At 37.8% G+C, this 15,482-nt stretch overlaps 1 protein-coding gene across 2 annotated transcripts in view; it reads right to left on the bottom strand.

Annotated features, from left to right (window-relative positions):
• The window catches only part of NCAPD3 (non-SMC condensin II complex subunit D3), a 73,351-nt gene that overhangs the window by 52,983 nt on the left and 4,886 nt on the right, over positions 1-15,482 (bottom strand). For both annotated transcript variants that reach the window (XM_043579856.1, XM_043579857.1), the window contains exons 4-11: positions 7,674-7,858; positions 6,864-7,028; positions 6,698-6,759; positions 6,415-6,502; positions 4,546-4,679; positions 3,069-3,141; positions 1,672-1,797; positions 1,288-1,540 (exon numbers count right to left, since the gene is read on the bottom strand). In XM_043579856.1, coding sequence (XP_043435791.1) covers positions 1,288-1,540; positions 1,672-1,797; positions 3,069-3,141; positions 4,546-4,679; positions 6,415-6,502; positions 6,698-6,759; positions 6,864-7,028; positions 7,674-7,858 — 1,086 coding nt within the window. The remainder of the gene's footprint in view (positions 1-1,287; positions 1,541-1,671; positions 1,798-3,068; positions 3,142-4,545; positions 4,680-6,414; positions 6,503-6,697; positions 6,760-6,863; positions 7,029-7,673; positions 7,859-15,482) is intronic.

Consider the following 15,482-nt stretch of genomic DNA (forward strand, 5'->3'; position numbering starts at 1 on the left):
CCTCTCAAATGTATCAGGCTTGTCTACAGGCATACATTGTTTTATCACACTTCCCTTTATTGTGCTTCACAGAAACTACACTTAAATTGAGAGTCTGTGGTAACCATACATCATACAAGTCTATGGGTGCCATTTTTCCAACAGTATTTGCTTACTTTGTGTCTGTGCCATGTTTTGGTAATTCTCACAATATTTAAAACTTTTTCATATTTATGGTGATCTGTGATTAGTGATCTTCGACTTTACTATTATAATTGTTTTCAGGTACCATGAACCATACCCATACAACACAGAAACTTAATACATGGTGTATGTGTTCTGACTGCAGATGTGAAAATATCAAGAGAAACAGAATCAGAAGTGGAGCTCAAAGATGTGACTGTGTTGCTGCCATCTCATGATAAAACTTGGAACAGATGAACAGCTCCTTCCTACAGATAAGCAAAGAAAGAGGTTTCTTGAGATGGGATCTACTCCTGGTGAAAGAGCTTTGACAACAAAGGATTTAGAATATCACATAAACTTAGTTGGTAAAGCAGCAGCAGGGTTTGAGAGGATGGACTCCAATTTTGGAAGAAGTTCTACTGTGGCTAAAATGCTATCAAACAGCACTACATGCTACAGACAAATCATTTGCGAAGAGTCAATTGATGAGGCAAACTTCACTGTCTTACTTTAAAAAATTGCCAAAGCCAACCACCCTTCAGCAACCACCAACACAGAGGCAAGACCCTCCACCAGCAAAGAGATTACAACTTGTTAAAAGCTCACATGATGGTTAGCATTTTTAGCAATAAAGGTTTTTTGGTTTTTTTTAGATTTTATTTTTAAGTAATCTCTCTACCCAATGTGGGGCTCGAACTTACAATCCCAAGATCAAGAGTCACGTGCTCTAGCAACTGAGCCAGCCAGGTGCCCTAACAATAAAGTACTTTTAAATTATGATATGTACTTTTTTAAGGCATAATGCTAGTACCACTTAATAGACAACAGTGTAGTGTAAACATAGCTTTTGTATGCACTGGGAAACCAAAAAATTCATTTGACTTGCTTTATTGCAATGTACACTTCATTGTGGGTGGCCTGAAACCAAACTCAGAGTATCTCCAAGGTATGACTATGTTTAAAAAGTTATTCACATAAAATATACTGATACAGGTTTATGAGGTTAATAGTATATCATATTGTATCTATTACTTTTGCAACAACAAAGAATGATTCCCTTACAGTCCAGTTTCTCCACAAGCACAAGACAGGCTCCCTGTCACAACTGTCACCACACTTAACTGTTAATCAGAAATTCCAGGATGCTCTCTGATGCAGTGGTAACAGACACCTCCAGGCAGTGTGCAAAACTGGACAGTGCCTTGCTGCGGACGGTTGGTGCTTTGTCTACACAACGGTCAAATATAATTTCCTGCACCAAGAACTTATGCTTTATGATCTTCTGATGCTCCAAGGAGAGACTGTTATCTACCGCTCTTTCAGGCAGTTCCAACAGAGCTAAGACAACATCCAGAGTAAAAACCCTGTGTGGGATCTGATAAAACAAAATCATAAAAATCTCCATCAGACAGGAATAAATACCAAAGGATTCCTTGCATATTCAGATCTGGCTGTCAGGAGGTTGCTGAGTCAGGAACCAAGATTTTATGCAGACGTATCTCCTACCTTGGAACTTCGTGAATATCTGTAAAGCCAAGCAATGAATGTAGCATATTCCCTACTGGGAAGTTTGCTGAGCAGCTGGACCAGGGACTGGGCTGCATAGGTCCGGTACTCTGATTTGTCAATCACCTGAAACATAAACAGTGAGAGGCCATTCAGCCAATATCTACCTGTAGGACAACTGAGACACATGTTGTGACATAAGTGGAAAATTAGTGAATGTAACTATTTGGTGAATCTTTAAATGTTATAGGAATTACTAACAAATTTTAGGTTTTGGACACCTTTGAAAACTAACCTATAGGAAATTGATGAGCCCTCTCCTCAGGAATGCAAATTTAGCACATAATTTCAGAGAGTTTATGGACCTCCTACAATGTACTGGGTTCAAGGTAAGAATCCTCTGTCTAAACTGCTATAGAAATTTAAGGGATAATCATAAAAATTTGAACATTGGATATTTGATGATATTAAGAAATTATTATATATTTTCTTTGGTGTGTGGTGTATTTTGTGGTTATGTTTTTAAAGAGTTCTTACTCTTTAGAGACACATAGGAAATATTTAAGTTATCAATGGTTATGATAGAATTTGCTTCAAAAAAAACCCCCTAGTGTTCATACATTTTGGGGAAGTTATACCTTATAGGTGTATTAATGCCATAAAATTGTTGAATATGGGTACACATCACTCTATTCTATTTATATGTGTGAAATTTTCCAAAATAAAAAGGGTTTTTCACCCAAAATAGAATACTCTGTCGTGGGAACATGTACTGAAAATATTAAATAAAACTACTCTCAGTAACGATAACAGACTCTTCCCCAAAACAAATATATACACAAACACATGGGGCACCTGGGTGGCTCAGTTGGTTAAGTGTCTGACTCTTGGTTTCAGCTCAGGTCATGATCTCACAGTTTGTGGGTTCGAGCCCCGCATTAGGCTCTGCACTGACACCACGGAGCCCACTTTGGATTCTCTCTCTCTCTCTCTCTCTCTCTCTCTCTGCCCCTCCTTTGCTTGCTTGTGTGCTCTCTCAAAATAAATAAATAAACTTAAAAAAACTTATTAAAAAAACAAACAAAAAAACCAAACACAGATATTTACCTTCACACATGTATTTTTATCATTATTATTATTTTTGGAGAAATCTTTTTTTAAAATATTTATTTATTTATTTATATTTCAGAGAGAGTGCATGCAGGGGAGTGGCAGAGAAGGAGAGAGAATCTCAAGCAGGCTCCGTGCCATCAGCACAGGGCCTGACACAAGACTCAAACTCACAAACTGTGAGATCATGACCTGAGCAAAAATCAATTGTTGGATACTTAACCAACTGAGCCACCCAGATGCCCTTTCATTATTATTATTACTAATACTATTAAAGCAAATGGTACCTTGGCACAGATGTGCTGGAGTAAGATACGAAGGACTGGGAATATATTCTCCTTTAGTTCATCCACAAGTGAGCTATTAAAAAATAAATAAATAAAAACCACATTGTTTACAATACACCTATGACTACATAAAATAGCAATTTTTCTTGACTCTGTTCTCAAATACCATGACCCCTATATCTTAGAAAGCCTGAATACTGAAAATATTTACCCAGTATTGCAAACAGTGCCTCAGTGAATAAAGAATACAGAGTGTCACAGCAGAAAACCATTCACCACGTCCCATGTATGGTTTTAGAGAGCTGGTGCCAAGCAGACAAATACAGTCAGAGGGGAGCAAATTTGTAATTTTTGAATGACTCTTTTGACTATTTATTGAATTTCACATTAATACTGAAATACAGTATATCCTTTCAGGGTAAATAATAGATTAAGACACAGCACCACCGTGTGGTAGTTCGGTGAAATGCTACTATTTCATTGGATTTGTAACAGTACCTGCCAAACTTTAACCCAAGATTACATAATGCCCAGATGTGACCCATCTTTATGCTAAGTTTATCTGTACCACTGGATGTATACTACTGAACTTGGAGACATTATAAACTGTTAATGGAAGAACCAAAAGTATCTTATGTACTTAATGTTTAAAAAATCTGTAGTCAAAATAAAATAAAAATACACCTAGCAAGAGATAGTTGCACAATGATCACGTGACAGTCTATACCTGGATTCCACCAACCACACCCCGTATCTCCAACAACACTGCATTCCTTGAATACCGGCAGGCATATACACACTCTCATATACTTACCACTTCATTCCACTCCCTCCACATTGCATGCCAAATATTCAATGAAGGAGGGAAAGAAAAGCCAATGACATAGCAAATATGTTTTCCCCAATAAAGCTGAGACACAGTTTTTAGGTGAAGCTAAGTGATTCATGAGAGAAAACTGCTCTATCAATTATTACTAGAGAAGTAAAAATCAACTTAATTCTTCCCTTTAGGAAGTACTGCCTGTAGGGGGAGGGGGGATGGAAAAGTGAGAAGAAACAAGAAAAAGTGCAAAGGAACAAAAAGAAAGAGACACAGTGAAGACAGAAATAGAAAAGGGAAAAACAAGACAGACCTGTAAGAGAGGCAAACACCGAGGCAATGATAAAACATAAAAGAAATAACTGTCATTGCTCAGTGCCTGGCCTTACAGGCTGGTGGGAATCAAGCTGGAGGCTGGTGCTAGCCCATGAATTAGATTCTGTATCCCTCAACAAAGCCCCAGTGCAAAGGCTACCAACAGTGACCTAGACCACATGAACCACAGGAGCTCTGAGGTACTTTACTTTGATCCCAAAACCACAACAGGACAGAAATCTGTTAGTTGCCATGGGTGTCAGTAACCTCGGTAATACAGGGCCCAGAAGACTTAAGGGAGAGTGATAAAGAGAGTAAAATGCCAAGCTGTGTGTGCTTCACCTGATGAACTGCACTGCCTGGTTTCTACTGTTGATCACTGGTGATGTAACAGTAAGGGGAGCACGATGGGCTCCTTCGCCTGCTTCTACCATTAATATCACATTTAGCATTTGATGGAAAACACAACCTATAACCTGGAAGAGAAGAAAATTCTATTTAAGGCATGATTGAGAATTCAAGGGCCTCAAAGATAGACATGCAGACCACAGTAAACCATTCCAAGAAGATAAGTCAGATTAACACAGCTTTTGGGTGACCACCGGAAATGTTTCTTGGACAATTACCAAGTATTCAATCAACACATGAAGAAAACAGTATGAAAACACTGCTTATAGATAATGACAGGAATATCATTTAGTTTCTCTCCTCACCCTCTCAAACTGCAGCCCTGAAATTAGGGCAAATAGAGAATTAATTGTCACTTCTAAACGGCAAAAAAATGCTACTGATAATCTCTCACAGAATCTCTTACAGAAACAAGAATACTTTACACTTGAATTTTCCTGAAGTTTACACTGCACCTTCCAACATTTCTCATATAATTTACTCACCTAACCAATTCATTCATTCTGTAAATAAAACATGTACTGAAAACCAAATATGTGGCAGGCATTGTGTTAAGTTCATATGTATTACTAGATTTTACTATATTTGATCTTAAACCTCACAAAAACTGTAGGAGGTAAGCAAGGCATTCCTACTTCATATGTATTATTATTTCCACTTTACACCTAATAAAAGAGATTCCAAAGGTGAACTGCCCAAAGTCAAGTGATTAAAAGTCTGGCTGAACCCGACATTGTCTAACATCAAGTCAATACTTTCACAATTAAAAAAATCCTACATCTTTAGAGGCACTGTGGACCTAAAGGCATAAATTTCCCAATCCAGCTAATCTTTCCAATGTTATCAAGAGCATGGAAATTGAAAGCATTCATGTGAGTTCTAACACAGCCATACTTTAAACACAGAAATGATAACGGTATAATAAATTATAAAATATAGCACATTTTCTAAACAACAAGCATTATGCTCCGCATCTGAAGGGCATTCTTTCATTTACTCCTCCTGACACACCTAAGAAGATTGAGGCTTTGGAAAGGCTGAGTACCTCATACAAGAATACACAGCTAGACAGGGTGGAGCCAGAATTGAAACACAGGTGTACAAAACCTGGTCCGAGAGCCTCAAACCTTCTTATTAACCACCATGTAACTCGCCCTAGAAATTATGTGTAGCACAGCCACCAAAAGTCATATGACTTCAGTCTATCACATTTTTGGCATGATCTTGTTTTATTAATGATATACAAATGTATTAACACCATAATGCTAAAACATCCTTGACTCCAATGTTTAGATAGTGATACTGATAAGGCAGCTCAAGGGGCAAAATCCACATATGAATACTAACAAGGAATGATAACTAGTAATATTTCTGTAGAATTCTCAACTAAAATGATATAAACATTTTAGAAATACTGAAGTGCACATGAAACTTGCCAAGCATTGCCAAGGAAAACTTGAAAATTCCATGACTGTCTAGTCTTTTCAGAACAACCTGGTAACTATTTCTCTAAATATAACACCCTGTTCAGTGTTCTTCCTACCTAATCTACACTGGAACCATTTTTTATGTGTGAAACTTAACAATAATTTGCCATGGCCTCCAAGTATTTGAATATCAGTTTGGTTATGAAGAATAGGCAGCAAATAGAAGTGGTGATGCTTTTTATGCTACACATGATACAGAGTCATGAAAATGACCTAGTTAAAATGGCATCACATCAAATGCTGCCAATGGTTTTCCATTATGATTCAGATTCTTTCAATTCAACTAGGAACTAAATTAAGTCCTTGTCTCCTTTACCTTATCTCCCTCTCCATGAATTGGGGAGCATAGCAAATACAATCCATGATAGGCCAGTTCTGGTATGTACTTTGCTTGGTTAAGGCTTCTAAAGAAAAAGACAGAAAATTAGTTAACGGATATGATTTTATTTGGAATATTCACTAACCCTATAATCAACCACATCCAAATGAATAAACTCTATCTATGTGCCAATTAGGATAAAATAGCATTTATACTTCTGTGAGATCAAAATTTATTACACTACATTTAAATTTCAGCATTGGAAGAATGAGAGCCTCACCTGGCCTGTGTAACATGAAATTCATGAAGAACTGGTTCAAAATTAGTTAATGCAACAAAGACCTAGAAAATAGAAGAAGAGGCCTAATTATTCCTATTCATTAAGTATTAGCCATCATCTCTGCCCTTCTGAGGTTGCCCCAAGGATTTTTGGAATTCTCACTTACTTCTATACAATTCTGTATACACTGTGGCTTTTCTTTCAGGGAAAACTTGGACAGAAGCCGTAAAAAATTCTTCAATAGGTGAAAGATGGCATTTCGAATTTGACAAAGGTCTCGGGCAGAAAAGCAAATACTTTCCTCATCTTCCTGTTCTTCTAGTTCATCCACCTAGATTATAAAGCAATATATAGGTGACTGCATAGTAATGCCTAACACTTTGTCCAATGGTTTTCAATGTACTCAGATCAAGTCCGTTAAACTCCAGGTGGTTGCTGAGCTTCTGAGGTTATGGGACCCTGATCGGGTCCCTTAACTGCTCTGTCTCCACAACCAGAACAGTAAATCATTGGACTAGATGACTGTACAGTAGTTTTGAGCTCTGCATTTTTGCGTCAATGGGAATTCTTATGTTTCTTGGAAGTTTTCTCTACCTAGTCAGCACACAAGAATTTGGAATTAATGTTATTCCATTATGCTCTTATGGACATGAGTCCTCAGGATACTTCAACCATCCTCTCTGATGACAACAGATGATGTTCAAATATACATGTTCGGATGTTGTCAAGCATACCTGGGAACAAGGCTGGGGAGAGATTATGGGGAGGCTGGAAAGATGAAAAGGTAGAGATATATATTCTCAGCAGTAAATGAAGCCTGAGAAGCAACTTAAAGTCACACTGGAAACCTGATGATGCTTTAGGATCATTTGGTTATAATCACAATGCCTGAAACCATATTTTAATACAAAGTTAACTCTTATATCACAATCATGTGTTGGTACAGATACATTTTATTATTCTATTTACTTCTTACCTCAATATCTTCTTTCCTGGGTGGCTTTCCTCTTTTCCTATTTCCTCTTGGATTAGCCTCAGTGTTCTTAGGCTGTTCTTTCTTTCTTTTCCGATTCAAGTTAGATTCCTGAGGCCAACTCTTCTTTAGAATCTGAATACATTTGTCAAACATCACCTGGTGGAATACTTGATTGGCTACACTGCCTATTCATAAAGAATAAAAGTGGGTTAGATTTGTCTTTTTTTTTTTTTTAAGTTTACGTATTTGAGAAAGACAGAGACAGTGCAAGTGGGGGAAGGGCAGAGAGAGAGGGAGAGAGAGACAATCCCAAGCAAGTTCCACGCTGCCAGTGCAGAGCCTGACGCGGGCCCCAAACTCTTGAAACCACGCGATCACACATGAACTGAGCCAAAACCAAGAGCTGGATGCTTAACTGATTAAGTAACCCAGGTGTCCCAAAAATAAAAAGAATTTTTAAAAAACGATGCCATTAATGCATTGAGTATATGTAGACACTAGTCTGTTTTATAATTTACTACCATGAAATACATACAAATCTATCATAAAAGTTAAAGTTTACCAAAACTTACACACACAACACTTACAGGCTGCATGTGGTAGAATGCATGGTTGAGAGAAATATAAACATAAAAATGCAGTGTTAAGTTATAATGGCATACAGCTACTGTACTACTGTCATAATTTTATAGCCACCTCCCATTCATATTGCAATCAGCTTGAATACTGTGGGTACCCACTTAACACCATTTGATGCTAATCATCTCAGTATAAGCAGATTGTCTCTACAGTAAACTGTGTATTGCAGGAAAAAGTGATCTCTCGCAGTTTTTGAGTATTTTTCACTGTGTTTAGTCCAGTGCTGCAAACTGTGAACAACACCATGGAGCCCATACGAAGTGCCACTAGTGAAGTGCTCACAAGAAACAAAGAGAATTCATGGCATTACAAGGAGCAGCCTGACTTCGGATTCTGTCTCTCTCCTGCACTGACAGCACAGAGCCTGCTTCGGATTCTCTGTCTCTCTCCCTCTCCGCACCCCCCCCCCCGCCCCCGCTTGTGCTCTCTCTCTTTCTCAAAATAAACATTAAAAAAAAAAGAAAAGAAAAGAAAGTGCAGCTTTATGTGGGTGCAGGATTGTTATTAGAAAGCTATACCTATATGATTCAAGAAAAAGCAAAGTCATTATATGACAACTTAAAGCAAAAGGAAGGTGAAGGATCTAAAGTAAGAGAATTTAATGTCAGCAAAGGATGGTTTGATAACTTTAGAAAGAGATTTGGCTTAAAAAAGTGTCATGATAACAGGAGAAACAGCTTCCACCAACCAAAAGGCAAGCAGACAAGTTCCCAGACACCTTTAAGAAAATCACTGAGGAGAAAGGACATCTGCCTGAACAAGTTTTTAATGCAGACAAAAGTGCCTGATTCTGGAGAAAAACATCACAAAGGACATTTATTAGTTGAGGGAGAGAAGCAAACACCAGGATTTTTTTTTTTTAATTTTTTTTTTTTCAACGTTTATTTATTTTTGGGACAGAGAGAGACAGAGCATGAATGGGGGAGGGGCAGAGAGAGAGGGAGACACAGAATCGGAAACAGGCTCCAGGCTCTGAGCCATCAGCCCAGAGCCTGACGCGGGGCTCGAACTCACAGACCGCGAGATCATGACCTGGCTGAAGTCGGACGCTTAACCGACTGCGCCACCCAGGCGCCCCTAAACACCAGGATTTAAGGTAGGAAGGGACAGGTTAGCTCTACTGTTTTGTGCAAATGCAGTCAGGTTTATGATCAAGACTGCACTTTTCTATATAGCTGCTAACCCTAGAGCCTTGAGGGGAAAAGATAAACACTAGTTGACAGTCCTTTGGTTTTAAAACAAGAAGGCCTAGATAATGAGAACCCATTTTTTGGATTGGTTCCACTGATGCTTTGTCCCTGAAGTCAGAAGTACCCTGCCAATAAACGACTGCCTTTTAAAGTTCTTTTGATATTGGACAAAGCCCTTGGCCACCCAGAACCCCATGAGTTCAAGACAAAAGGCAGGGATCTACTTGCCCCCAGACACATCTCTAATACAATCTCTAGATAGGGAGTCATAAAGACTTTTAAGGTTCATTACACAAAGTACTCCATGGAAAGGACTGTCAACCCTATGGAAGACAATCCTGACAGAGGGCACACCATCGAAGTCTAGAAGGATTACACCACTGAAGATGCCACTGTTGTTATGGAAGAAGCCATGAAAGCCATCCAGCTCCAAACAATAAATTCCTGCTGGAGAAAACTGTGTCCACATTTTGTGTATGACTTCAGAGGACTTATGACAGAGCCAATCAAGGAAATCATGAAAGAGATCGTGGATATGGCAAAAAAATGTGTGTGTGTGTGGGGGGGGGGCGGTTCAAGATATAGATCTTGGAGAAATTCAAGAGCTAACAGGCACAACACCACAGGAATGAACAGAAGATGATGTGCCTCTGAACCAGTGCCAGACAATGAGAAAGAAGACACTAACAGGGGTGCCCAGGTAGCTCCAGTCAGTTAGGTGTCTGACTCTTGATTTCATCTCAGGTCATGATCTCATGGTTCGTGGGATGAAGCCCTGCTTCGGGCTCTGCACCAATAGTGCAGAGCTTACTTGCAATTCTGTCTCTCCCTCTCTCTCTCTCTGCCTCTACTCTGCTCATGTTGTCTCTATCAAAATAAATAAACATTAAAAAAAAAAAAAAAAGAAGTGCCAGAAAACAAATCGATGTTAGACAATCTAGCAGAAGGTTCTGATCATTTAAGACTGCTTTTCACTCCTTTCTTTTATTACATGGACTTTTCTATGATATGGGCACTGAAACTACAACAAATGATGGATAAAGGATTGGTACCATACAGAAACATTTTTAGAGAAATGAAAAAGCAAAAATTCAGGCCAATTACAATGTATTTCTGTGAAATGACCCTGTGTGTACCTCTCTTTCCACCTCTGAGACAGCAAGACCAACCCCAGCTCGTTCTCCTCCTCCCCCTCAGCCTACTCAACATGAAGACAACGATGAAGACCTTTCTGATGGTCCACTTCCACTTAATGAACAACAAATAATCAACATGCTGTACAGTCAGTGATCTTATCTGCTGTGCATGTGTTATCTTCGTGTGAACATCTAATAAGTGTACAGCAAGAACTATACAAGGTGTTTCTGTGTTCTCATCATCATTACCTAAGTATTCACGGTGTAGGACACCATGTGCAAGATTTGAGTAGAAGTGGACAGCCTATTCTCACATAGGTATAAGGTGAGTGATATTTAACATAAAATTAACAATATGTTAATTTTCTTACTGTTTTAGAACTTTAGGGGCACCTGGGTGGCTCAGTTGGTTCAGCATCCAACTCTTATTTTGGCTCAGGTCATGATCTCATGGTTTGGGAGTTTCAGCCCCATGTCAAGCTCCACACTGACAGTGCAGGGCCTGCTTGGGATTCTCTCTCTCCCTCTCTCCCTGCCCCTCTCCTGCTCTCTCGCTCTCTCTCAAAATAAATAAACTTTAGAAAGAACTTTAGTTTCAGGGGAGCCTGGGTGACTCAGTTGGTTAAGCATCCAACTTTTGATCTCAGCTCGCGTCATGATCTCATGGTTCGTGAGTTTGAGTCCTACATTGGGCTAACACACTGTCGGTGCAGAGCCTGCTTGGGATTTCTTCTCTCTCTCTCCGTCCCTCCCCCTGGTCCCCCATGTGCTCTCTCACTCTCTCTCTCAAAATAAATAAACTTAAAAACAAAAAAAAAGAACTTCAGTTTCAAAGAGTTACATTACTATATAGTATCTCTTTTTCTCTGGTAACTGAAGAAACTGTGTATCAGCCTATCATCACAGGTGTTTTTTTTCTTTTTTTAATGTAACAATGTTTCCAATGCAGCATTATGAATACAGCTGTAATACTGTATGCCATAAAAACTTCATAATGATTCGTTCATTAGTGTACAGCCCAGGACCCCATGAACTAATCTTATACTACACTACCATAAAGCAATCATTTTGCTGCTTCTTATCAATGCATGAATCGTTATACCTATAAATAAATATGAATTCCTTTTTCATGTTATCTTTTTATTTTTTTGTCTAATGTTAATAATACATATAACACCTAAAGTGTTTTGTATCCCATAAGACAACACTGATATAGGTACTCACAGCAAGACAATTCATCTTGTAAAGAAATAATGTAAACTTATGGCACCGATAAATACAGTATAATACTGTAATGTGTTTTCTTTATGATTTTCTTAATAACATTTTCTTTTATTTAGCTTACTGTATTGTAAGAAAATAGTATAAAATAAATACACAATAATATGTGTTAATTGACTGTTTATGTTATTGGTAAGGCTTCTGGTCAACAGTAAGCTACTAGTTAAGTTATGGGGAGTCAAGAGTTACACAGGGATTTTTGACTGCGGGAGAGGTCAGTACCCCTAAGCCCTGTAATAACATTTCAGGATAGTCCTCAAATATTTGGAAATTGGATACACTATTAAATAACTCAGAGGTGTAAGGAGAAATCACAAGAAAAATCAGAAAACTGCTTTGGCTTCAATGATAATGAAAACAAATCATCAGAATTTGCAGGGTGCAGATAAAGCAGTACACAGGGAAATTTGCCAGATAAGAGAAGTAAGGAAGAACAAAGATCTAAGCAACCCCCTTAAGAAATCAGAATAAAAGCAAATTAAACCAAAGTAAGATGGAAGGCAATAAAAGACCAAAATCACTGAAATAAGAAATGGACAAAGAATAGAGTATAATCAATAACATCAAAAGTGGTTCTTTGAAATGATGAATACAATTAATAAACCTCTATCTACAGGGATGAAAACAACAACAAAAGGAATACAAATTATCAATCAGACATGAAAGAAGACATATCACTACAGATTCTGCAAACAAAAATATTTCCAAGCAAACTGCATGCCTACATGACTTCATTATTGAATTCTACCAAAAATTTAAGGCAGAAGAACAACCAGTTCTTCACATACTTCCAAAATATAAAAAAGGCAAGAACACTACCCAACTCATTCTATGAGACTGGTATCCTGAAACCCAGGCCAGACAAAGGCATATCAAAAAAAGAATGCCCTTTATGAATACAGATGCAAAATCTTCAATAAAATATTAGCTAACAAAATCTGACAACACATAAAAAGGTTATACACTATCATCAAGGAAATGCAAAACTAGTTTAACATGAAAATCTATCAACATAATACATTCTATTATTGGAATAAAGAACCACAAGACCATCCCACAGATACAAAAAAGCAAATAACAAAATCTAATATCCTTTCATAATAAAACATTCAACAAACTAGGAACAACAATCTCATAAAGGTGATTCTTACAACAATCACAGCAAATATCATATACTTAAGGACAAAATACTGAAAGTTTTCCTTCTGAGATCAGGAACAAGACAAGATGCCCACTTCCTGACTTCTGCTCAGTACTATACTGGAGGACCTAACCAGGGCAATTAGGGAAGAAAAAGAAATAAAAGGCACCCAAACTGGAAAAGAAGTAAAATTATGTCTACTTACAAGCAACGTAATCTTATATATAGAAAATCTTATTAGTAACAATAAATGAGTTCAGCAAAGTTGCAGGGTATGAGATCAGTAATAAAAAATCAACTGTACTTTTCTGATTTACAAAAGGCAGAAGACCTGAATAGACAGTTTTCCAAAAAAGACATACAAATGGCCAACAGGCACATGAAAAGAAGTTCAAAAATACTAATCATCAGGGAAATGCAAATTAAAACCACAATGAGATATAACCTCACACCCGCCAGAATGACTAAAATCAAAAAGACAAGAAATGACAAATGTTGGCGAGGATGTGGAGAGAAAGGAATCCTCATGCACTATTGGTGGTAATATTGGTACAGCCACCATGGAAAGGAAATAGCACAGAAGTTCCTCATAAAATTAAAAATTGACATACCCTACAATCCAGTAATTCCACTACTGGGTATCTATCCAAAGAAAAACACTAAATCAAAAATATAAATGCACCCCTATGTTCACTGCAGCATTATTTACAATAGTCAAGACATGGAAGCAATCTAAGATTCCATCAATAGATGAATGGATAAAGATGTGAGATGGAAGTAATGGAATATTACTCAGCTATAAAAAAGAATGAAATCTTGCCTTTTGCAACAACACAGATGGACCTAGAGGGTATGTGCTAAATGAAGTAAGTCAGACAACGGGGAGCCTGGGTGGCTCAGTGGGTTAAGCGTCTGACTTCGGCTTGGTCATGAACTCGTGGTCTGTGAGTTCGAGACCCGGGTTGGGCTCTGTGCTGACAGCTTGGAGCCTGGAGCCTGCTTCAGATTCTGTGTCTCCCTCTCTCTCTGCCCTTCCCCTGCTCACACTGTCTCTGTCTCTCAAAAATCAATAAGTGTTAAAAACAAAAAAATAAAAAAGAAATGTCAGACAAATATCATATGATTTCACATATAAGTGAAAACTAAACACAAAACCAACAAAAAAAGCTGAAACAACCCATAAACACAGAGAACAAACTGGTAGTTGGTAAAGGGGAGAGGGGTTGGGAGATGGGCAAAATGGGTGAGGGGAAGTGGAAGGTACAGGCTTCCAGTTACAGAATGAGCAAGTTATGGGGATAAAATGCACAGCACAGGGAATATACTCAATGGTACTGTGACAGCATTGAGTCGTGACAGATGATAGCCTCACTTGTGGTAAGCATAGCATAAGGTACAGACTTTTCATACAGACTTATCCAAACACTATATTGTACACCTAAAATTAACATAATGTTGTATATTGACTACACTTAAATAATAAATAAGTAGATAAATTGTACTTCTACACACTACCAGTAAACAATCTGAAAATGAAATTGAGAAAACAATTTCATCTACAATAGCACGGAAAAGAATAAAATACTTAGGTATAAGTTTAACCAAGTAAGTGTACGTTGGAAAGTATAAAATATCATTGAAACAAATTAGAGAAGACCTAAATGGAAAGACATCCTGTGTTCATGGATCAGAAGATGTAATGTTGTTAAGATGGCAATACTCCCCAAATTGATCTATAAATTCAGTGCAGTAACTGTCAAAATCGTAGAAGCCTTTTTTGGGGCAGAAATTGACATGTAACTCCTACAATTCACATGGAAATAAAAGGGACCCAGAATAACGAAAACATCTTGAAAAAGAACACACTATGATTAAAAATTAAGTATCAACAGCATCCCAACCATAATCTGGAAACATTTAAAAACAGAAGGTAATTAGCAAAAACACTCTCTGGAAAGATGCAAGTAGCCAATAATGAACAACACTCTTTGCTTTGGCATAAATCTCAACCTTAATCAGAAGGATCTGCATCTAGCAAGGGAAGAGAAGAGTAAAACTGGGTTCATAAAATCACCACTCTTCTGTGAGACAACTCAGTTCCAACTGAGATATTGCTTAGCAACTAAAGTCTTTAGGAACTTATTTCAAAAGTCATGATTGGGAGCTTTAACAATAATATAAATTAATGTCCAAGGCTTTATATGTCTTTTTACCAATTCCCAATCACATGGAATAAATCCTTAACATTCATTACAAATGAACTTGTGTAAACTATGACAAGCAGCATAAATGCTGACTAATCTTGTGATTTTCTTGTCTATATGAACTTTAGGTTCTCCAGCCACATCTCCCTCTGTTCCAGCCTCTCTTACCTTAGGTTTGGGGTGTGTACAAGGGACTCCTTTATTGCGCACAGGAGGAA

Source organism: Prionailurus bengalensis, chromosome D1, assembly GCF_016509475.1.
Source record: "Prionailurus bengalensis isolate Pbe53 chromosome D1, Fcat_Pben_1.1_paternal_pri, whole genome shotgun sequence".
NCBI lineage: Eukaryota > Metazoa > Chordata > Mammalia > Carnivora > Felidae > Prionailurus > Prionailurus bengalensis.